General features: G+C 40.6%; 1 protein-coding gene across 1 annotated transcript in view; it reads right to left on the bottom strand.

Moving 5' to 3' along the window:
• Positions 1–24,875, bottom strand: part of LOC126482135 (structural maintenance of chromosomes protein 1A-like) — a 297,330-nt gene that overhangs the window by 252,046 nt on the left and 20,409 nt on the right. The window contains exons 3-4 of the mRNA XM_050106111.1: positions 20,104–20,251; positions 15,931–16,053 (exon numbers count right to left, since the gene is read on the bottom strand). Coding sequence (XP_049962068.1) covers positions 15,931–16,053; positions 20,104–20,251 — 271 coding nt within the window. The remainder of the gene's footprint in view (positions 1–15,930; positions 16,054–20,103; positions 20,252–24,875) is intronic.

A 24,875-nucleotide genomic window follows, 5' to 3' on the forward strand; every position in this document is an offset into this window, starting at 1 on the left:
CGGATGACGAGAAGAGAGGATATACTGAAGGGCAAGTTCCCATCTCCGGAGTTCGGATAGGTTGGTGTTGGTGGGAAGTATCCAGATAACCCGGACGGTGTAACACTGTGCCAAGATGTGCTGGCTGTGCACCAAGGCATGTTTAGCCACAGGGTGATCCTCATTACCAACAAACACTGTCTGCCTGTGTCCATTCATGCGAATGGACAGTTTGTTGCTGGTCATTCCCACATAGAATGCATCACAGTGTAGGCAGGTCAGTTGGTAAATCACGTGGGTGCTTTCACACGTGGCTCTGCCTCTGATCGTGTACACCTTCCGGGTTACAGGACTGGAGTAGGTGGTGGTGGGAGGGTGCATGGGACAGGTTTTGCATCGGGGGCGGTTACAAGGATAGGAGCCAGAGGGTAGGGAAGGTGGTTTGGGGATTTCATAGGGATGAACTGACAGGTTACGAAGGTTAGGTGGACGGCGGAAAGACACTCTTGGCGGAGTGGGGAGGATTTCATGAAGGATGGATCTCATTTCAGGGCAGGATTTGAGGAAGTCGTATCCCTGCTGGAGAGCCACATTCAGAGTCTGGTCCAGTCCCGGAAAGTATCCTGTCACAAGTGGGGCACTTTTGTGGTTCTTCTGTGGGGGATTCTGGGTTTGAGGGGACGAGGAAGTGGCTCTGGTTATTTGCTTCTGTACCAGGTCGGGAGGGTCGCAACTACCCTCCCGACCTGGTACAGAAGCAAATAACCAGAGCCACTTCCTCGTCCCCTCAAACCCAGAATCCCCCACAGAAGAACCACAAAAGTGCCCCACTTGTGACAGGATACTTTCCGGGACTGGACCAGACTCTGAATGTGGCTCTCCAGCAGGGATACGACTTCCTCAAATCCTGCCCTGAAATGAGATCCATCCTTCATGAAATCCTCCCCACTCCGCCAAGAGTGTCTTTCCGCCGTCCACCTAACCTTCGTAACCTGTTAGTTCATCCCTATGAAATCCCCAAACCACCTTCCCTACCCTCTGGCTCCTATCCTTGTAACCGCCCCCGATGCAAAACCTGTCCCATGCACCCTCCCACCACCACCTACTCCAGTCCTGTAACCCGGAAGGTGTACACGATCAGAGGCAGAGCCACGTGTGAAAGCACCCACGTGATTTACCAACTGACCTGCCTACACTGTGATGCATTCTATGTGGGAATGACCAGCAACAAACTGTCCATTCGCATGAATGGACACAGGCAGACAGTGTTTGTTGGTAATGAGGATCACCCTGTGGCTAAACATGCCTTGGTGCACAGCCAGCACATCTTGGCACAGTGTTACACCGTCCGGGTTATCTGGATACTTCCCACCAACACCAACCTATCCGAACTCCGGAGATGGGAACTTGCCCTTCAGTATATCCTCTCTTCTCGTCATCCGCCAGGCCTCAATCTCCGCTAATTTCAAGTTGCCGCCACTCATACCTCACCTGTCTTTCAACAACTTCTTTGCCTCTACACTTCTGCCTCGACTGACATCTCTGCCCAAACTCTTTGTCTTTAAATATGTCTGCTTGTGTCTGTATGTGTGGATGGATATGTGCGTGTGTGCGAGTGTATACCTGTCCTTTTTTCCCCCTAAGGTAAGTCTTTCCGCTCCCGGGATTGGAATGACTCCTTACCCTCTCCCTTAAAACCCACTTCCTTTCGTCTTCCCCTCTCCTTCCCTCTTTCCTGATGAGGCAACAGTTTGTTGCGAAAGCTTGAATTTTGTGTGTGTGTTTGTGTTTGTTTGTGTATCTATCGACCTGCCAGCGCTTTTGTTCGGTAAGTCACCTCATCTTTGTTTTTATATATAATTTTTCCCACGTGGAATGTTTCCTTCCATTACTTAATAGTCTTATGATCAAAAATATTTCCCCTCCCCCTGGTGGCTCATGGCTCTTACATGAGTCTGTACATGGTGCACATGGTGCCTCAAGCATAAAAATACATAACAACAGCTTCTTACATTCCATCCGGCCTTAGCACTTTAAGACATTGAAGTCATTAACTAGAATGTGATTTTTATGATTAATTTACTTCCTGTCTTCAATTTTATGGTAGGTTTTTTTTCTAAAAGATCTGCCTACTGAGGATGTGGTGAAATATGATAAAAAGTATCAAAGCAATTAATATAATTTTATGTAGCGTTAAGTTACAATAAAAAAGATGAACATCAACAAAAGCAAAACGAGGATAATGGAATGTAGTCGAATTAAGTCGGGTGATGTTGTGGGTGTTAGATTAGGAAATGAGACACTTAAAGTAGTAAAGGAGTTTTGCTATTTGGGGAGCAAAGTAACTGATGATGGTCGAAGTAGAGAGGATATAAAATGTAGACTGGCAATGGGAAGGAAAGCGTTTCTGAAGAAGAGAAATTTGTTAACATCGAGTATAGATTTAAGTGTCAGGAAGTCGTTTCTGAAACTATTTGTATGGAGTGTAGCCATGTATGGAAGTGAAACATGGACGATAAATAGTTTAGACAAGAAGAGAATAGAAGCTTTCGAAATGTGGTGCTACAGAAGAATGCTGAAGATTAGATGGGTAGATTAGATGGATAGATCATATAACTAATGAGGAGGTGTTGAATAGGATTGGGGATGGTGGTGGTGGTTAGTGTTTAACGTCCCGTCGACAACGAGGTCATTAAAGACGGAGCGCAAGCTCGGGTTAGGGAAGGATTGGGAAGGAAATCAGCCGTGCCCTTTCAAAGGAACTATCCCGGCATTTGCCTGAAACGATTTAGGGAAATCACGGAAAACCTAAATCAGGATGGCTGGAGACGGGATTGAACCGTCGTCCTCCCGAATGCGAGTCCAGTGTGCTAACCACTGCGCCACCTCGCTCGGTAGGATTGGGGAGAAAGAAGCTTGTGGCACAACTTGACTAGAAGAAGGGATCGGTTGGTAGGACATGTTCTGAGGCATCAAGCGACCACCAATTTAGTATTGGAGGGCAGCGTGGAGGGTAAAAATCGTAGAGGGAGACCAAGAGATGAATGCACCAAGCAGATTCAGAAGGATGTAGGTCATAGTAGGTACTGGGAGATGAAGAAGCTTGCACAGGATAGAGTAGCATGGAGAGCTGCATCAAACCAGTCTCAGGAGTGAAGACCACAACAAGAAGTTAAAATACATAAAAACTGGTAGTGAAATACATATAAATATGTAATGCTAAAGTGAAATATATCAACATGGCAACATAATTCATGAACATTTACACTTTTCACATGCATAAGAGTAAAAGAAAAAAAATGTAATTACATAAAAATCAGGTCTCTACCCATGAGCTTCATTCCAGTGACCTACTCATACCGCAGTATGGTTTCATACAGCAGATGAAGCAGTCCCCAAAGGAAGCCACCAATATGGGTCATCAGCAGAGCAAACTGGATGCTGTGTAGCCAATGGACTGTTTTTGAGAACTGAGATTGCTTGCAGGATAGATGAACAACATCACAACTGAGATCCTTGATTCTGCTGATTTATCTTTCTCAAAGTCAAGTCATCACATCAGTGGGGTGAAGAGTGCCACTCAACAATCCACATCAAGCATATGGATTCTGGTTTATTAAATACTGACCAGCAGCTGAGAATCTCTCAGCATTTCTTGCAACAAGGGTAGTGCTTGATGTATAATAAAGGAGAACACAGCAGGGTCACGTCAAGTGTTCCTGTACTGTTAAACCTTCTTGTGCCACACAAATATAGGAAGCCATATCACAAGGGTTTTATTTATAGCTGTGTTGAGGCATGGGTGTCTCCTGGTGGCACCTGGGGACACTACTAGAAAAAGGCAGAGCAAACTATTTTCCGTAGACAGCAGTGTACGGCTTTGATGTATTCAAAAATGTTGTTGGGAAATAAAAAATTCTGCAGTTGTGAATATTTATTTCAAGTCAACCACTTTAGGTCAGGTGAACCACGTAGTATTTCTTAGGGCTTGATGATCCATGCAAATTTCCCTGTTTTACTAGTATTCTTTTTTCATCCCCCAAAACCAACGACACAGCTGTTTTAAGGTATGTTTCTCTGAGGAAGTTACAATTGACTATCTTCATGTATTTGGACATGCTAACTTGTAAGCAACACTGCTGAACTTGTAAGGAAAATAATCATCAGCTGATCTAGTTGTCAGTTTGTGGTACAACTTCACCGGACAGTATGCTTAAAACTGTAATATACTATCAAGCTTATTAGATGGCAGACACAAGTGTATGTGATAGGTATAGATTTGTGTGTCCTAATTCTTAATTGAGCTATTCATCTCTCTTCCCCCTTATAAGTCTGTACTTCTCACTATGTCTTTATCTCTGGACTGTGTAGTGTAACGACGTAAGTTTTTGTTTATAACCAATTTTTGTTTGACATATGACCATGTGCAGACTTTGTCACCTACGTCAGTTACAACCCACTTCAAAATGATTTATATTCTTTTTAAATTGTCATAGAATGGTTCTTGAACGAAACTGTAAAACATCAGTTGAGTCGTATGCAAAGAATTACATCACTTGGACCAATTGGTTTTCATAAACTTTTTCGATTTAAATTTCGTTTGTTTCTCCTCAGAAATTATATTGACACACGTTATCTTGATCTAATCGATATCAGAATCACATTAAATAAACTTTTGAGATTCAAAGTTTCGATGAACGCTGTCAGAATCAACAATCTTGTCGAATATATTATTAATCCGTTCACATAATTCTTCATAAATAAATCCTCAGAACACGTGTTTCAACTTAAGTAGCATACACTATTTTACTAGCTTACTACACATACAGATGTGAGCTTGACTGTTGACAGACAGTGACTGACTTTTCAATAAGATTAAGCTCTATATGACGTCATTGTTGTACAAAAAGAGTATAAAAAAATTCATTTTTAATTTTTAGAAGCACGACACAACAACTCGGTTCCAGGATCTTCTGTTGCTCCTTGGCTGTCGACCCGCGACGTATAGCGGCCAGCAATTTCCTCTCTGGTCGCGGCAACGAAGATGCTGTCTCCGTTTGTTGCGCCGCCCTCTCCGTACATGAAACACATAAAAAAATACAAAACTTTTAGATAATTCACAGCTATTACAAATATTAAGAAAAATACATAAACAAAACTAAATTAAACTAATAGTCACCTGCAAACTGGGCTGACATTGGTGGATGGGTGACGCTTCATTTCGTCCCACTACAACTGAAGCTGGCTCTCCTGAGAAGGCCCGCAGGAGAGCTTCTGTAAAGTTTGGAAGGAAGGAGACGAGGTACTGGCAGAAGTAAAGCTGTGAGGGTGGGGCGTGAGTCGTGCTTGGGTAGCTCAGTTGGTAGAGCACTTGCCCGCGAAAGGCAAAGGTCCCGAGTTCGAGTCTCGGTCTGGCACACAGTTTTAATAAGTTTCATACCTGCCTGCGACTCAACACCTCCTCATTGTTGTTAAATAGTACTATTACTCATTTGATGGTCTGGGCTGGTACTGAGAGACAGATATAAAAAAAAAACTGTAACTATTGTCTTGCAGAATTAATACATTTTTTCTGAGACTTTTTGCATGCCCGGCCACACGAAACGTTGCGATACTAGACGGAATGTTGGGCATACCCCTGGATGGCATAATCCATGTACTGTATCAAAGGCTTGTCTTCTAAAAGCCAGCGTCAGAAAGGGACGAGGTCGGCCGCAAGAAACGTCACAGTATAGCTGTGTATATTCCCCCGGAACATCACCGAGTTTCAGTTGCAATGCGGAAGCCGTATCTTTAACATAGGCAAGGAGTTCTTCGTCATCTTTCTGTGGCTGTGCCAGTGCAGGAAAGTCTATGGTACTGGAAACACTGCTGATCCGTAATAGGCAATCCACAACAATGTTGTCGATCCCAGAAATATGTCTAATGTTGGTAGTAAATTGGGCCATGAACTCGAGGCGATGAAATTGACAGGGGGAGCAGTTGACACTATTCTGACGGAAGGCGAACGTGAGTGGCTTGTGGTCCGTATATATCGTGAAAGTTCGCGCTTCCACTTGGGAGCAGAAACATTTCACTGCTTGGTATACCGCCAGGAGCTCATGGTCATATGTGCTCCATTTTCTCTATGCAGGTGAAAGCTTGCGGGAATAATATGCCAGTGGGTGCCATGCGTTGTCCGACCAGTGTTGTAAGGCGGCTCTGATCGCTGTCTGGCTCGCGTCTACGACAATTGCTAATGGCGCGTCGAGCCGTGGGTGTGCGAGAAGCGCCACGTCGGCCATGCTCTTCTTTGATGCCTCAAACGCAGAACACGTGTCCTCTGTCCACTGTATCAGAGACTTACTATTTACTTTTGGGCCTGATAATGCCGCCGTCAAAGGTTCCTGCAGCTCTGCAGCGTGAGGAAGGTGTCGTCGATAAAAATTGAGCATCCCCAAAAAACGATGTAATTCTTTGATCGTAGTTGGTCAGGGTAGCTGCAAGATAGCGTCCACCTTCTCGGACAAAGGAAGAGAGCCTTCAGCAGAAATCTTATGGCCAAGAAATGTCACCTCTGACTGCCCAAAAACACACTTGTCCACGTTCAAGACGACACCGTAACGCTCCAATCGCTCGAAAATCTCTCGCAGATGTTGTCGGTGTTGTTCATGGTCAGCAGAGAACACTAACACATCGTCCAGGTAGGCGAAACAAAACGGTAGCCCTTGGAGAACCGAGTCTATAAACCTTTGCCAGGTCTGAGCGGCATTGCGTAAACCGAAAGTCATAAATTTGTTTTCAAATAAACCGAAAGGCGTTATTATTGCAGTCTATGGAATGTCGCCATTGGCCACCAGAATCTGTGTACACGCTTTAGCACAGTCCAGAACTGTGAACACCGTGGCACCATGTAAAGCTTGATTATAATCCCTCAGTAACGGAACAGGATATCTGTCCGGCACTGTTCGCGTGTTAAGCGCACGGTAGTCACCGCATGGGTGCCAAGCTCCACCCTTCTTCAGAACAAAATGTAATGCGGAGGACCACGAGCTCTTAGATGGCCGCATTATGCCCTCGCGAATCATGGCGTCAAATTCTGCCTTCGCTATCTTCAATCGGTCCGGAGCGAGATGCCTAGGTAGGCATGCTACTGGGGGACCATCAGTCGTTTGAATGTGATGCACAGTGTCATGTGGTATGAACCTGGGAGCGCCGGGCGGCCTGGTCAAGTTCGGATAGTTAAGCAGTAATTCAGTGTACTCACCCTCTGTAACATGGACCAACTTGGCACTGTGCGTTGCGGTGTTGCGACGGAAACCCGTGACTGCTAAGCCAGTGATGCTGTCTACCAAGCGTGCGTTCGCGACGTCCGGCAGCAGGTGGTAGTGCGCCGGGAGGTCAGCCCCGACGATCGCCCCCGTGACGTCAGCCACTGTAAAATTCCACTCGTAGGCGCGACGTAGGCCGAGATTAAGCTCCATCCTCTGTGTGCCACATGTTGCAATGGAAGAATTGTTGGCAGCCGTCAGATGGAAGGCAGTTGGCGGCCGGCAACACTGTATGGCTGTTCGTGGTATGATACTCAGGTCCAACCCAGTGTCAATTAAAAACTTTACGTCGGAACTCCCATCGGTAACGAACAGGCGCTTGGAGGATAACTGGCAGTCGGTTGCACCTATTGTCGACCGCCGGTGGTGTTTGGGTGTGATGAGCATGGCGATGTGCACTTCCCTGCCTGATCGCCGAATCGTCGGTGGTACCAGCACAACGGTACCTCGCCTTAAGGAGTGGTAGTACCGCCAGAAGATCTGCTTCTCGAATGCCGCCGTCTGTATCGGCTTCTCCTGCTGTTATCGTCGTCATGTGCCAGCAGCGCACTGACCTGGGCGCACAAAAGTTCAACCTTGGCCGCGAGTGAATCATGGTCGGCCCGTGCTACAGACGTGGTACTGTTTGTACTGTTGTCCAACGCCGCGATTGCACTGACCTGAGCCAGTGTTATCGTGTCCTGAATCCGGTCTGTTAGCTGCGCCACGTCATCCAGCGGCATGTCCGTTTGTGAGGCAATTATGGCTTTTATTTGTGGCAGCAACCTAATGCTGCACAGCGCTCTCAGCAGACTGTCTGGCAAGGTAGCGGTGTCGACTTTACTGCGTAGATGTCTCAGGTATTGAGAAAGCTTCCTGTCGCCAATTTCTTCCTGTGTCAGAACCTGACATATCCGGTCCTCTTGTGACGCGGCCACCCGTCGAATCAACTCTGATTTTAGCCTGGCATAAGCTCCAGTCTCGGGCAGTTCTGTGATTATGTCCTGCACCTCAGCTGCGTGACGTTGGTTGAGCTGGCTCACAATCAGCGCAAATTTAGTTGCTTCGGCCGTTATTCCAGCGCAGCAAAAACTTGCCTCTCCCTGCGCAAACCAGAGTACCGGGTTGTTGGGCCAGAACGGCGGCAAATGGACTGCAATCCTGGAGACGGCCTGCTGTTCGGTCATTATGTGCTCGTTACTTACGTAGCTCACGCCTGCTTCTTCTTAATCATGTCGGTCTCTGCTTGAATCACGTCTGGGTCACTACTTGTCGGGTTCAGCTAAACTTGTGCTGTCCGACCTTTGCTTAACGTGATTCAGAAGAATAAAGACCTTCAGTTCAGCAACACTAACTTTATTGCGAGCGCGTATCTGAAGACGCCCAGCATGCTTGGACCGATCGGAGTTACAAAATTTGCTTCCGGCCTCTACAGAAGGATCCTTAATCCTGGGGAAACTTCCGTAGTTATTAGAGAGAAAACAGTACTTGTCCACACAAGCCAGGGGGCACAGAACTACTAATTAACTCAAAAAACAAGGAATAATAACAATAATAAACAGAACGTATATAAAAGCTAGAAAACACAGTGCCTCTAGAGGCTAGGCGCGGAACTACACAGACGTCGTGTACAGTAATTACGGCCCCACAGCACTGCACTGACACACGCACACACACACACACACACACACACACACACACACACACACACACACACCGGCGAGCTTGAATTAGCGCACGGCAGCGTCGCTACAAATAGTACTATTACTCAATTGATGGTCTGGGCTGGTACTGAGAGACAGATGTAAAAAACTGTAACTATTGTCTTGCAGAATTAATACATTTTTCCTGAGACTGAATTAGCACAGACAACAAATTCTATAATATTAAAATAGGTACTGCCATTTCGGGGTCTTCATAAACAGTCTTGCAGTCATATTGCGGCAGAATCAGCAGTAACTTTGCAAAACTTTTGCAATCATTTCCTCTCAGGTAGTTGTCACAGGCAGTGAAGATTAGTTTATTAATGTATAACACTTTGAAAGTAAGTACAACAGGTGCAACAGTCTTATTGAAAATGTCAGTGAACTGCAGTGAGGGTTTCCATTTCTGACAAAGAGGAATCACCCACAGATTATCTTGATGTTGACTGTGTAAGGAATTTTGCATTTTTATCCATCTTAGTTTCGTGTTGTCACAAACTGTAGCAATGAATGTAAGATACTATGTACCCGTAATTATATAGCAATTTAAATGCATGAAAAACATTCAAGTGTTCATTGCCCTTGCATGTCAGCTTCAAATCAACAGATATTCCAAATGAAGAACAAAACACAGTTTCCATTTCTAACGTTTCCAATATTCCATGAGTAAGGTGTGACTAACTTATTGCCCCCTATTTTTCTCACTGTTACAGTTTAGGCAAAGTGTCACAGCTAATACACTCTGTAATTTCCTTAAAAGGCTAAAGGACACTTGCAAAAATAATACTTCTACACTTTTACCCTCCTCTTGCTAACCCTCAAAGTAAAACTGTTGTTCACTTCTGAAAACTTGAATTAAGAAATGTGTTATCTTTGAGTGTTATGTTTTTAAATGCGATTTATTTGCATGGCACTTGTTACCTTCATACAATATCTGTTGTGTCCTTGTTAAGTGTGTGCAATGTTCATAATCACTGATGTTGATTTTGATTTCTGTCATTGATATCCAAACAGCAACAGCTGATAATAATGGATCCCAAAACATCAATGTTAAATAAGAACCTACAGAATGGTGTAAAAAGCAACATACAAATAGATCTAATATCATATATATTAATCAATGAAAATAATCAATTATTAACAATATAATGTAAATGGATACATAAAAAATTTACCCACAAAGCGGTGGCAGGGGAACACACACACAAAAGGATTTAACTTTTACAAGTTTTCGGAGCCAGTGGCTTCTTCTTCTGGCAGAAGAGTAGAAGGGGAAGGAAGAGAGGTGAAGGAAAAAGACTGGAGAGGTTTAAGGGAAGGGTTACAGTTCAGAAAAGTCACCCTGAACCCCGGATCAGGTGAGACTTACTAGACGGGAGTAGATTTTTTTTATCCATCCATTTATAGTATACATATTAATCAGTAAATAAAGCAATAATTAACATTACATATTCCAGTAACTTTTGTCTACAGATTGTAACAATAGATTCTTTTAGACATTTCCTCTGCAGTCTACTGCAAGGTGACAGAGAGCATCTCCTGCTTTTGAGAACGTTCTTTCAGAAGCTGATAACATGACTATACAGCTAAAATTTAAGTGCAGCTTTCTGTGGTTTTGGATAGGTAGTACCAATTACATGATTTCACACTTCTAATGGATCTTGTTTAAGAATAATAAGGTGATTTTTCAGACAATATCTATGATGGTAGATCAATTTCTGTTCCTCTTTGGAAATTATGCTTTTCTTGTGCCACTTTATGACATTCACTTGTGTAACAAATTTGGTTTCCCTCTTCTCATGCAATTTATCAATGTACTGCTCATCCTCACTGACAATCCTTTCAACAACTACAAGCAAATTGTTGATGGTTTTGACTGCCTCTGAACATGCTAATAAATTTTGAAAATGTGTGTTCTTAACTCTAGGATTGAGCATTATTGATATGGCTAATATTTTAACATGTTCAGTTCGTACTGAGTCCTTTCTGGTATCGATTCTGATGTTACTCTCCAAATTCTACCTGACAGTCTGTACTGGTTGCATGGCAGATATTTTGATATTCCACATATTAGTTATTGGCATTACTTTACTGCTTCAACATACATTTCAATGCAAATTTCACCAGTAGTCACTTCTAAAGACTATATAAACTCAAATGTCTGTGAGATTTACAATACAGAGAATCTGCAGCTGTCAGCTGGGTGGTTCACTATCATGACAATTAATGATATTAATGAAAACTGGTTGCAGCTGCAAAAATCTTTCAATGATATAAAATGTTGAATTCTTCTAGTGAACATTGCTTAAATTAGTCAGAAGTCCACTTATTTTCTTGGCTCCTAATTCGCATCTGCCCTTTGTTTAAACTACAAGACTTTTCACAGCAGTAGTCAATTCTGGCAGTTTGCCAGTCTTTTCGACAGATGTTTTTGCTACCAAACTGAGCACATGGGTAAAACAAGCTATATTTCTTCTTCTTGCAAATGCTATAACTACTCCTATGCCCATAGTTGTTCCTAAATTAGTCAACACTGCCGTATTTTGCTGGTACTTAATTCCCATTCATTACAAGTCTGTAATAGCACGCTTGAAACACATTTGTTGACTGTTGCTAGGGAATGACTGACACTTGCTAAGGAACAACTACCTTACAGAACTACTGACAGTAGCCACAGAACACCTGGACAATGACTGTAACAAGAAATGTAGCAAGTCGGACATGTTAACTGCAGTGAAGCCTGTACACAATGCTCTGTATGCATTTGACAGTTCATCCGGTATGGTGTTTGGTAAAGGTTATTGTGGAACAGATTAGTGCAACATAGCATGTAGTATGGCAATATGTCTGCAAGGCATCATTTGAATGCCTATAATCATAGGAAACCGTTAGATGGCTCAAAGCCAGTCAATTAAAGAAGACCACTGAAAGTGGAAATGCTATGCAAAAGCATACTGGAGGTCACAGATGGTCCACCACACCACAGGAGAATCAGTACATAGTCCCAGTGGGGAAAAGAAAAAAGACATCTCACTCCAAGGCAGAGCACTGCAGACCTCGCAACCACTACCGGTACACATGTCTCTGCCACAACCATTTCACAGTGATTAAACCTGGCTGGTTTGTATGCTCAGAAGCCAGTTAATTGCATCCCGCTCAGAAGCCAGTTAATTGCATCCCACTTCAATCATGCCATCGTTGAGAAAGTTTGTTAGCCTAAGGAGCGTGTTGGTTGCAGTCAGCAACAGTGATCCAGAGTGATATTCTCCAGTGAACCCACTTCATTGTGCCAAGTGGTTCTGGCAACCAGTTAGTGTGGGAAAAGAGGGTTATGTTACACACCACAGAATGTTCATGAACATCATCAGTATGGCCTAGGTGCTATGGGGTGGGCAAGCATTATGCACACTGGCCAAACACCACTGCATATCCTCGCGCAAGGTACCGTTATAGCACAGCGGTACTTCAGAGAGGTTCTTCTGGATCATGTCCTTCTGTTTAGATGCGTGGTAGGTCCCGACTTTCTGTTTATGGATGACAATGCCCACCACAAAGGACTGTTGAGGTGTCAGAAACAGTGGAAAGTGGAGATATTGAAAACACATCTCCCCAAACCATGCAAGAACTCAAAACCATCTTGAGAGAGGAGTGGAACAATATACCCCAAGTAGTCCTTAACAGTTTAGTACCCAACACGAATTACGGATGCAAATTGTCCAGTAGTGCCTGAGGAGGGCATATTCCTTATTGAAAGTCTGATGTCGACCTTTATGCTGAGATTCTTACCTGTGCAAACATGAATATTATTTGAGTCTGTTATCCTGCTTTCCCATGTGTTGAAATCTGTACTATTTTTTGTTATAAATATACCACTCCATCTCTACTACGTATATAACGCATTTCATTTTGTCCATCATTGCCTGTGACTAGTCCTGTCCAACATTACCTCTGTTCCTTAACAATTGTATTGTAAGGCAGTGTACACTTGCCTCTGTGTGATCCTAACAAGAGTAGCCATTTTCATTTTACTGCCATCAAAGTAATGAACAGTGTTTCCCTAGTAATTTGTACACAGCATTTTGTCTGCTAAGTACCTGTCACGAGTACTAAACTGTTGGGGTTCTTATTTTTATTTTTTAAATAGAAAATTCAAATTGGTTTTACAGCACCGTTCGAATGTATGTAATCCAGCTATTTTCTGACATGCTATGACTATAAATTATATGTTCAAAACAATCATTTTTGAGAGATCATTCTTTGTGCTCACCCAGAAAAAAAGCAAAAATTTATGAACATCTTGAATTAAACCAAAAATGTCCCAGCAGCTAAGTGGTTGAACCAGAAGCATAAATATTGACATATCCTTAATGACGTACTTTGTCACTACTGCCGGCTTCTTTTTTTTTTTTTTTAAAAAAAAACTGCACTTCATACACTCACCACTGTTAAAGTGTTAGTTTAGTCTAGATAAGAGAAATAGAGACATGAAAAAATTAGTTTACTTCCACAGTTGATGTTACAAGCTTATTAGAAGTAAGCTCAGTGAATTACTGTAGACTGCGTAAAATGTAAATTTGAAAGAAAGCTCAGGTGCTACAGTTTCACTTCATGCCCTCTATCACTGTTGTCAATCTTTACAATCTACAGTATGTGCTGTATTTGGTGCAAAGTAAATACATGAGTAGTGCATGTAGTTATTGCAAATGTATCATGTCAGATTTGAACACAAAAGTCTTTAAAATGTGCTATTGCAAAACCCTAGTTCTATTTCCATGTAACATCTCTGTCATAGCACATCACCTGCATGAAAAGTATATTTTCAGCACTTCACAAAATGTTTTTACCCCTACCTGCACTCCCGTCACTGAAGGGCCACTCTCCCTCACCACACATCCAGTAGGTGAGCTCATTTATGTGTGCTACTGTGGTGTGGTGGCTTCACTGGCTATTGGGTGACATAACAAGTTGTCAGTGAATAAGAGTTCACTCGCCGGAAATGTGCGACATTTCCTCGATTATGACCAAGCATATTCTTTGAGACTCAGTATTTGAATTTAAAAGGATGAAGATTGTTACTGTTGCTGAATACAGTACATCGGAAATACAAGCACAAAGATGAGACTGAGTTATAAGTGGCACAATGGAGGGTGTTGACTGGGCCCCTTAGTCACGTATTGGCTCAGTCCAGAACACTTCACGTCAACTGTCTTGTTGTTCTATCACTGCTGCAACCTAGCAGTAGTTGTATCATAGCTGTGCGGTGAAGCTAAATGTTGCAAGTTGTGCTGGCAACACGATTGTGGATTACATCAGAATTTCCTCTCTCACATCTACCCTCTCCACAATGGCCTAAAATATTCCCTTAATACCACCACCACCTCTGGTACAAACCATCTGTCTTTTGAGCCACTTATAACTTGTTCAGTCACATCACTTGTCAAAGGGAAGAAAACAGAGCAAAGTCAAGCGAGATATCAAATAAGAACAAAAAACTGAAGTAAACCTTACTAGGAAGAAATGTAAAATTGGGGAATTTTTAGCATTGATCTTATGTGTTTTCACAGAGGCTACGGATTTATGGTGTAGAATCGCGAAAAACGTAAAATTGGAGAATGTAAAATCGAAGTTTCACTGTATTACATTGATCACTACTGGCTAGCAATGGCCATTCAGTTCTCTGACAACAACCATAAAACTGTGATCTTAATGTAATTGAACTAGCTTGATGTCAACTGAAGCATTATGTAGGAACATACCAATGTGACATGTCACCCAAAAAACTGCAGGAACTTGTTCAGATAGGAATTCAAACTGTTACAGAGAATGAATGACCAGTCATATTTCTGTTGTCAAAAAGTCAAGTTAGAAGACTCTTATAGGTAAAGAGGTGGAATCATGGAAGATACGGTATATTAATGTGACATTAGTTAACACAAACATTACAGTGATAGTGGATGTATTGGTGATTTCCTTGATGCATTCAGACCTCTGTAAGCAAAATAAGTAGACATATGTTTGTAATTCAGACTGTAATAGTGGCACCAGTCAACATACCAAGCAGCCCCATCCCATTAAGGCTTGAGAAAAATGATATGAGCCCTACTGTTCTCAGATACATTGCTCTTTCTTATGGCAATACATAAACACCATATTATTGCTGAATAATTTACATGAAAAAAAATTCAGCATGTAATATTATCTGCTGTAACATATATTGGTTAAAAAAGTATCATTTATTGTAAAATCATATACACAAAATTCTATTTATAACAATTTATACCTACAAGAAGTTTTTTATCCCTTCTCATATAATGAAGATTAGTGTTATTTTTTATTAACATGTAACAAATTAATGGGAAGGTAAACACATCAAAAAAGATCCTTTATAATTAAGCATTTCGTATCCTGATATTCTGTCCATTTTAAACAAGATCTTTACCAATAATATTGTTCAGTGCGCTACAAAATACAAGACTCCCAAAATACTGTTGCTAGTCCATCACAATTATTTATTTCCTTTTCTTTGCTGCATATTGTGTGTGTGTGTGTGTGTGTGTGTGTGTGTGTGTGTGTTTTCCTTGTGGTGCAGGGACAGGGAATGGAATATTTACGTAAATGAGCGTACAAAGGTACCAATAACGGTTAAAGTTCACTCTGTCCGTAACAGTTTTGAAAATTCAAACTAATAACAGTGTTTCCAGAATGAGATTTTCACTCTTCAGCGGAGTGTGCGCTGATATGAAACTTCCTGGCAGATTAAAACTGTGTGCCCGACCGAGACTCGAACTCGGGACCTTTGCCCGCGAAAGGCAAAGGTCCCGAGTTCGAGTCTCGGTCAGGCACACAGTTTTAATCTGCCAGGAAGTTTTAATAACAGTGTTGTCTGTTTCATTGTTATTTCTTAATAAACAATACTAAGAAGTCATGTTTGTTATTCATAACAAAGTGAAACTACAAACCTTCTGCAGTCTAAGTTCTATGATGTCTTGAGACAGCCATCGCTCTGATCTACGCTCTAACTCCATCATTCCTCCAACAATTAGACCACTCCTTTTGTATAATGTCCCTTCAAGTGTCACAGCCTGAAATTATAATAATTTCGGTCAGTGTCAGATTACTTCTCCCGTCTTATTAACTAGATGCTACCAATACATGAAAGACACTGATTTATACAGTACACTAGGAAATAAACAAAACTTCTAATAAATATGAAGACACAATGAATCAATAGTTCCCAGTGAACATAGCTACCATTTTTTCAGACCAGAAGCATAACATCTGACAGCCTAAAATGTGAGGAACAACTCTGATACCAAAAGAAGCAAAAAAACTTAAAAATAAAAATAATATGCACTGGAGCAAACAAACAAAAAAGAATGTGTAGGGATGACAGCAAGAACAGTAAGGAGAGAAAACTATTATATAAACTGACTATTATAACTATTGTGCAAACTAATAAAAGTAACAATTAAAACAGGACATTAAATTCAGGAAGATAAAACAAAAGATGGGAGAGGAGCTGCTGATTGTATGAGCCAGGTGGAGAGTCAAAACTGGTACATTATTGGCGTACATAAAGTTCTGGAAGTATAGACCCAAATAATCTCATGTGTATAATGAAAGGAGCCAGCAGCATGCATGCTGTGATATGTTCAGACTCCAATTAAATGTATTGTGAATGATACTTGAAACAACTAATATCCTAAAGTGAACTACTTCTATTCAAGAATCTTTGAGCATATCTGTGAAGTACTTTCAGTGAGTGACATGTCACCTCCTTTTATCGTTACTTATAGATGGCATGCATTTTTGCAAAACAGATCTGGTAGACAATCATCTACAGCTGTCAGAAAAAAAATCCTTTCCTGTGGCCACTGCCCCAGCCATACCGCCTCGAAACAAAGAAAAACAGACTATGTGCACTACTGGAAAACTATTTATCATAGCACATTAAGGCACAACCTATTTTTCAACCTTGAATTGTGTCATTAAACTGTGCCGAGTATCATCAAAATCAATCAACACAGTTACTACAGAACTGTTTAGACACAACTTGGAGGATGATCACCACTAACTGTATGTATCTGCAAAGTACACAAGTGTGCAGCATCAGTTTGGTTGCTGTATATGTCAAAACTCATAAATGGTATCTTCCAGCAGAGTCTAGGACATGACTTCTCCATAGGAAACTGTTCATTCACTGCCAATATGTTGGTGAATTTTACTGCAATTTGAATCTTTGTAAATACACTATTGTAGGTCACAAAATAGTGAAGCACTAACAAATCATGAAAAATAGTTCCTTAAGAAGGGGTGCAGCCTTGTCCTTTGTGTTAATGTAGTATTTCAACATAAACTTGAGTAACGAACAACAGGCACTCTGGTACTTATAGGCACTCTGGTACTTATAAACTACTCGGTTGAACTTAGAAGAATTTTAAGAATTTGTACTTCTTGCCCCAAGTTTCACCAGATTGCAGCTCGCAATGCAATTAGGTTAAATGCAACTTTCACAGTGGAAGTAGTCTACTTGGAACAAATTTTCATTAATATAGGCATTCATCAAAGTAAAACACAACTTGATAGCAACCAACAACCTTTAAACACTGCAAGACATTATGGGGTTGCTGGCATTTGTGTTGATTTCATTCTGAGGGTCCCGTATATTGTGCAACCCTTACCTCAACTTTTTTCAAAACTGGACTTTGTTCAAATGGTCACCAAGTTTCAAACAGATCTACACAAACTTCAGCAACCCCTCTATCGCGTCTCCTCCTTGGCTCACTACAAGTGAATAAAGCCATTTTTCCTGGCAGTCAAGACATACAGTATGACAGTACCATCATCCTAATGAGGCAAAACATATGGTACCAAAATTCCAATTACTTTTACTTAGTAGAGCCATCAAGTAGCAGAACAAAACAACTGCAAAACTGAAAAGGAGGTATCAGATATTACGTAAGTCACAAAATGTTCCGTACCTCTCTTGAGACCTGTTCACATTTGGTAATGGACCACAATATCTTATGGCCCTTATGGACCACCACTAAGAAAACCAGAAACAAGGCAACGGTCTGAGGTGTTTTTTTACGAAGTGATACATGAACACATTCACTTTCACACCACCAGTTAGTATTTAAATGGATGTGACTTCTCTCCTGTCAATGGACTCACCCTCGAATGTAAGTCAGCAGTAAATTGATGTATGTGTCTTAACGCTGTGAAGTGTTTTCCAACTGCAACATCAGAAGCGATGTATATCCCATGTCTGAATACTTCTCTCTACAAAGAATGGATTATTCTCTGCAAGACAGTTGGCTAAACCAAAAACATCCATTGTGTCAACAACTCTCATCTTGTTGAGTAAGAAATGAGATAACTGCAAAATAGTTCTTTCCCACTCCAAGTGCACTAACATCTTATACTAGCTACACAAATTCTCTGACACATGAAAAGCACAAAAATATAATTTGGTGGCACATTTAATGACCAAACATTAAAAAATAGTACACATCCACTGCATGAAAAAGAAGTTATAACCAACAGCTTTTCAAATTGTAGTTCAGCACATCACATCATGAATGTGGTACCACATTCATATCAAATTCAGGAAGTCATTCTTGTGTACCAGTGGCTGATATACTTCAAAATTGCACCTACATTGTTAACATAACATCCATTTCAGCAGAAGCAATGGTGACTGACTATAGGTGCTTCCTTGGTAGTACTTATACAAATTTAATGTTCACCTGACAGCAGTTTAATGTTCACATACAATGTGTTTCTGAACTTCTCTCAGTGCAACAGGATCATTTATTACATTTTAACATTGTTGCACTCCCAGCAAAATGGAGATGTCAAATAACTTTTCTGCAGTTTCAATCATGATATGTATAAGATGATAACAGTTATGATATTAACATTGTTTTTCAGCACCCTACTCACAACATTAGTCAATGGTGACAATTGGAAGAAATTTTTTGCAGCCACCAGCACTGAAATGTCACTAAACTTTCTCTGCCCATCAATTGTGGACATGGCCCATCTGCTCACAGTGGATTATCAGCCAGTGTCTGTAGCCTGGACACAACAATTTTACAGCCATAGTGTTGGATACCTGACACTGTGGTTTACCAAAATGAGGTGACAGCAGATAAAGCAGTATGTAACTCTGCCACCAAATGGAAATTTCATGGGCACTTGACTGCTGTCCAGTCAGCTGCTGCAATAGTTTTAAAACTGGCTAGTGATCTGCTCCTGCTTTCACAGCCAGAAGCAAATGCCAGTGTCATATTACGGTGACAATCTGCTACCTCCAGAAAGCATAGACAGGAAAGGCCTCATCTCAGTGCCATTCCACCTCTGCAGAAAATTCATCAGTGTTCAGACATAAATGGGTTCACGCTGCTTCTCCCAGAACAAGAACCAACAACTACAGAAAGGCTGAGGCACTACGACTCCCATCGGGGGAGTGCACTCAGCACAAGCTACCTGTGTCGTCTAGTGGTGCATAGGGTGGAGTTAATGATGCAAAGAACAATGAACTGGTATGCATTCCTCTTCAGTACTGAATAAACATGCCATATTGGGTTCACTATGACTTCATTCTTGTCTGACTTCATTCTTGTCTCAGCTACATCAACTGTTAATTGCCTATTGCAGTTAACATGGACATTTCTCAAGTGATTGCATTATCAACAGAAACTGTGTAATGAAGATTATTTTAAATATATAAAAACATGCCTGTTTATGATTTCACCACACAGTTATTCATCTTCTGACACATTTTTAGTTTAGCATTTGATATAAAATAAAGAACCAGCCACCCACTGACAAAAATACGTGTGCACATATGCTGAGAAAGAACAACCTATTGGACAACGAAAATTAACTAACTACAATTTGCTTTCCCTCGAACACTCAACAAAGGTAAGTATCTTATAGTATTATTGATTTTGAATAAAGACTGCACTGGGAGTGGCAGATATCAGTTGAAATCAACTGACTTTTTCTAACTGGTGAATGACAACATGCACAATGCATCACATTCATTGATGGTATTTTATTAGTAAGCAAACAAAAAATCATTTTTCTATAACCTGGTAGAGGAAAAAGAATAACTGAATGCTTACATCACATCTGTTGTTTTCATTATAAGCAATACTTTGGGCCACACCGTCACTGGTGCACACCACCACATTCCCTGTTACTGTCACAATAGCTTTCCTCAGATTCTGATTGAAACACAGTAAATCAAGCAACACTGTAGCATAACCATCTCTGTAAAATACAAATAGACAGTTACTACACATTACAACATTATGGACCAGTACAGGAATCTTCATGGTACAACTTCTCTCTGCACATGCAATACAAATCCAGAAAGACAAGGGTGACTTTCTCAGATTTCATAAATAATAATTTAGTTTATTCAGAAGGTTTGGACTATTGATTATGACAATGGGAGATCAAAAACAAGCAGTGCGAACTGAACACACATTTATGTAGTATCCATGTAAGACTGCAATAAGGTGTGTTTCATATTTTATAAATCTACCAATAAAGAGGAACCATCCCCAGCTTCGAGTCGTGTTAATTCCACACTCATACCATATACAAATAATATTGCTTACACAAAATTAACACAAAAACGACTGGGGAAGAAAATAACATCCCCATTAGAATTCTGCTATTTCTATGACTGCCAACCTTTTATGGAGAAAATAAGGGATTGAAGAGGAAGGCTACAGAATATACATTTCAAACAGAGTTTTAAAAAGAACAGTACTATTAGGAATATATTTAAAATATTCAAGCCTGTTTTATTTTAAATTATTGCTTGTATTTATTTACAGACTTTGCTTCTGTTTGCAAAGATTTATTCATAAAGAATTCTCTACAATTAAAATTAAAATTCACTGCTACTTGCAGTTCCCCTTTTATAAGTTCCATGGTACATTTGTTGCATATCTCTGTCCCTTTATGGTTCATAGAGAAAAAATTCTTTCTGTGTCAGCACTTGAACCAGGAATGCTTAATACAAACCCAACTACTTTCATTAAATTGGGAACCTAAACATTATACCGGCTCTCAAGGAACAGAAAACATTAACCCAACTCCTGTTTTGCATTGCCTTCTCTGGAAATGGTTTGCTTCAAAATATCCTTTGCATTGCAAAATTCACAATTCACAAAATCTTCATCTACATCGTCTATCTGAAATGAGTCAAGTACTTCTTGAAGATGCTTAAATTTTATCTCGGACACAGGAGCATCAAAGACTCTACTGGCATCAGCAATTGATCTTCAAATTTGAAATTACTGACCCATTATATTTACAATGAAATCAAACACTGGAATATCTAGGTAGAAATATCAACAATGTAAGCAAAGACAAAATGCTACTTGCCACACAGAAGACAAGTCAAGCTGCAAACAGGAACAATTAAAAGACGCTTACATAAAGCTTTCGGCTACAGCCTTCATCAGTAAAAGAGAGACTCACACCATTCACACAAACATGCAAGCATACTTCACACATACATGACCACCAACTCCAGCATCTCAGGCCGGAATGCAAGCAGCAATCTGGAAATGGTGGGAAAGGAGAAGGGATAGTAGTGTATGGGTGGGGAGAGAGACGAACACTGTCTGGTGGAGTGTGCTGGGACCAGACTGCCAACAAGCGCAGCGTCAGGAGGTTGTGGGGCAGGGAGGAGGGGAAGAAAGGAGAAAAAAAGGAGAGGAGTAGGTAAAGATGGATAGATGCGCTGGCAGATGATTGCAAATAAAAAGGGTGCAGATTGAGAATGGGGAGCAGACGACAGGACAAAAGGGGTGGAAACTGTTGGGTAGAGGGTGCGGGGACAGTATGTTACTGTAGGTCGTGGTCGGGATAATTATGGGGGGAGATAATGTGCTGTAAGCATAACTCCCATCTGCGCAGTTAAGAAAAGCTGGTTACAATGGCACATAACACACCGTAAGATTATCTTCTAATTTTGGAAGAAGTGAACGTACTAAAAACTTTATTTGTGCCACTACCGAAATATCTATCACTTACTCTTTGCTCAGTTTTGCTAATCACAGAGCATTGGCTGTCTCGAAAGTTTCCCTTATACTGATATTAGGGTGCTCTCAAAACTGAACAACCTAAAACAACTGCACCAACATCAGATATGCACAGTTAACACTCTTTAAGTGTCTTCAGAATCATTTAAAATGTCTTTAGAGCTTTGAGACAATCATCAAAACTTCTCATGAAACTTTTAATGGATTCCCAATTTGTAATGATTATGTGAACAGCTCATGTTAAATAAAGCTGTCTAGCTGGTACATGTTGGAGAATTTCACTCCATTTTCATCTAAAATTTAAAAAAAAAAAAGATTTTAAAACTTCCCTTTGCTTTGCAGAAACAGAGAAGAGACCATACAATTTTAAGACCAATTTTTCGAGATTAATATCTAGGGTACCACTTGCATGTTTCATCGCATTCTGCAAAATACGATATGAATAGCTGGCCTTGAAGATTTGTTTGTAAAGATCATTTAAGGCATTATCAGCACAAAATGCAATACAATTGTTATGCCAAACTGCAGAATTCCAAGGAACGTTTACACAAACTGTGGGTAGACATCCCTGTTCCACTGCTCTCTTCTATAAAATCCAGAAGTTTATTTTAAATTTCGTTTTCAGAGTCAAAAATCTCAAAACAATCAGAAACACCTTCTTCTTTTTATGGTTTGAGGCATAACCTGCTTTACAGAAGAATCCCCTTGACTTCCTGGGATTGTTTAAAATCGTAACACTTTTTGTAATACTTTTTGGAGCTAAAACTTATTTAACTACTGCTTTAGCTTTTGTGCCCCTGCAGTGCAATACTAGAATCACTGAATTCATCCTTTTCACTTTAACATTGCAGTCCAAGCTATTGTAAATGAGGTAATGTGTCACTGTGTGATACACAAATATCAATTCTACTGCAACGGCTCTGCTTAATCCACTTATAGTTAAGCCACCTTAGCAAAAAAGTAGCTGGAAATCTTGGAAGATTCCTTTACGTATTTCTCCTTGTTTGAATGACCTAACAAAATCAAAAATATTTATTACTAAATTTATGTTTGCATGATTTAAAATTGCACCAAACAAAACAAAATAATGGTACTATAAAATTAATTATAGTTTACCTGTAGTTTTTGAATGCTTAAAGCAGTACTGCTGCCATGTGCCACACTAAAATCCCATTTGCAGGTAGAACAGAAGGCTTTGAAACAATTAGCAATAAATTACAAACTCTGAATCCGAGCAGAAAAATGCTCGCATCCTCTAGCTTGGTGTAGTTTGGTGATTCCTCAAGTTTCTGGCTCACCAGCCAGCTGAGCAGATTTGTAACGTAAGCACTGTTGCTGTTTTACTTGTTCATCACAAGATCAGACATTGTGAGGAAAAATATGTGGCATGTCAAGGGAGATAAATTATTTTAACTACTATTGCAAACGTTCGAAAAAGAGATGAATTTGAAATAATATGGGAAATGGGATTTCCCGGGAAATACGGCTTAGCTGGCAACCCTAGTTACCTCACTTTCTGTTCTAAGTAATAATACATTGTGAGAGATCACCACTTTTTAATTGTTTTTTTTTTTTCTCAGTGAGTTATTTGCTTTTGACATCCTTGTCTTCTATTTGGACTATTTTACAATTTTACAAACTTGTATTCAACGCAGTACTTATCACTTCTTTGTCATCATTTTTACATCAATCCTCAACGTGCAATTAAACATTGCTACTTGACATTAAATTTCCTCTGTGTGTATCTAATAAATATATCAACGTGCAATTAAACACTGCTACTTTACATTAAATTTCCTCTGTGTGTATCTAATAAATATATCTACCTTACATAAAGTTCCTGAACACTTTCTACTTCAACTAAATCACTTTATACACATGAGATATACACAATATCAAAGTGCTGACAGACATAAATAATAGTGCAAAAATTATACCAGACTGTTTTGAGGCTGTTCCAACACTGTCCCAATGGACAAGGACACTCCTGGGCACTCCTCAGCTTGCTTGCGGTCAGGCCCAGGTAGTGTAGGCCGCCCACCACGCTGCACAATCACATGTGTTCTTAATATGCACCAGACACTTCGTCACCCCTGCCTGCAGGTGTACAGTTATGTAGGCTACAGCCTGGCTGGCAGGCTGTGCATCAGCTGTTTCCCTTCCCCTGCCCACCTGCTGCCTGTGTGCGATGTCTACTTAATGTGGCGTCAAACCCTTGCAGTGCTGGCATTCAAGGGGCATGGGAGTCCAGGCTCCAACATCTTCTTTTGCTGGCGGTTAGTTCACAATTTAGTCATGGTATTTACCTCTGGATATGGCAAGGTGCGGGCGCTGTCTACTGCCACTTTGTGAAATTGTGGCGAGATTCTGTCTATAAGGTCTCCTGCATGACATTGCATGAAACACGAAAATACTCATCCACAGCAGAAATCACCAGCTATGTAGACGACATTAATACCACATATACTGATCATCATTTTTTTATTCAGAAACTCACTAAAAACGTAAAACGAGTCAAACAATGCATGAGGCAGAGAATAACTAACACTTTCACACAGTGTATTTAAACTTGGTTTACTGGTCATTTATTTCCACAATCTCATATGCCATCAATGAATGAAAATATACAAAATATGCTTCCTTACTGACTTCCATATCCCCAAAGTTGGCAGTTATTCTTATGAGAAAAGTTGTCGACTTAAACATTTTTGCAGGCCTGCTGTACAGTTTTTCCACTTTAAGTTTTCATCAGTATGCACACCTAAGAACTTAGAATCTTCTACACTGTTTCCTATTTTTTTGTTGGTTTACTAAGTTAAAAGGAGGTGTGATAT

The sequence above is a fragment of the Schistocerca serialis genome, chromosome 5 (assembly GCF_023864345.2).
Source record: "Schistocerca serialis cubense isolate TAMUIC-IGC-003099 chromosome 5, iqSchSeri2.2, whole genome shotgun sequence".
NCBI classification, from domain to species: domain Eukaryota; kingdom Metazoa; phylum Arthropoda; class Insecta; order Orthoptera; family Acrididae; genus Schistocerca; species Schistocerca serialis.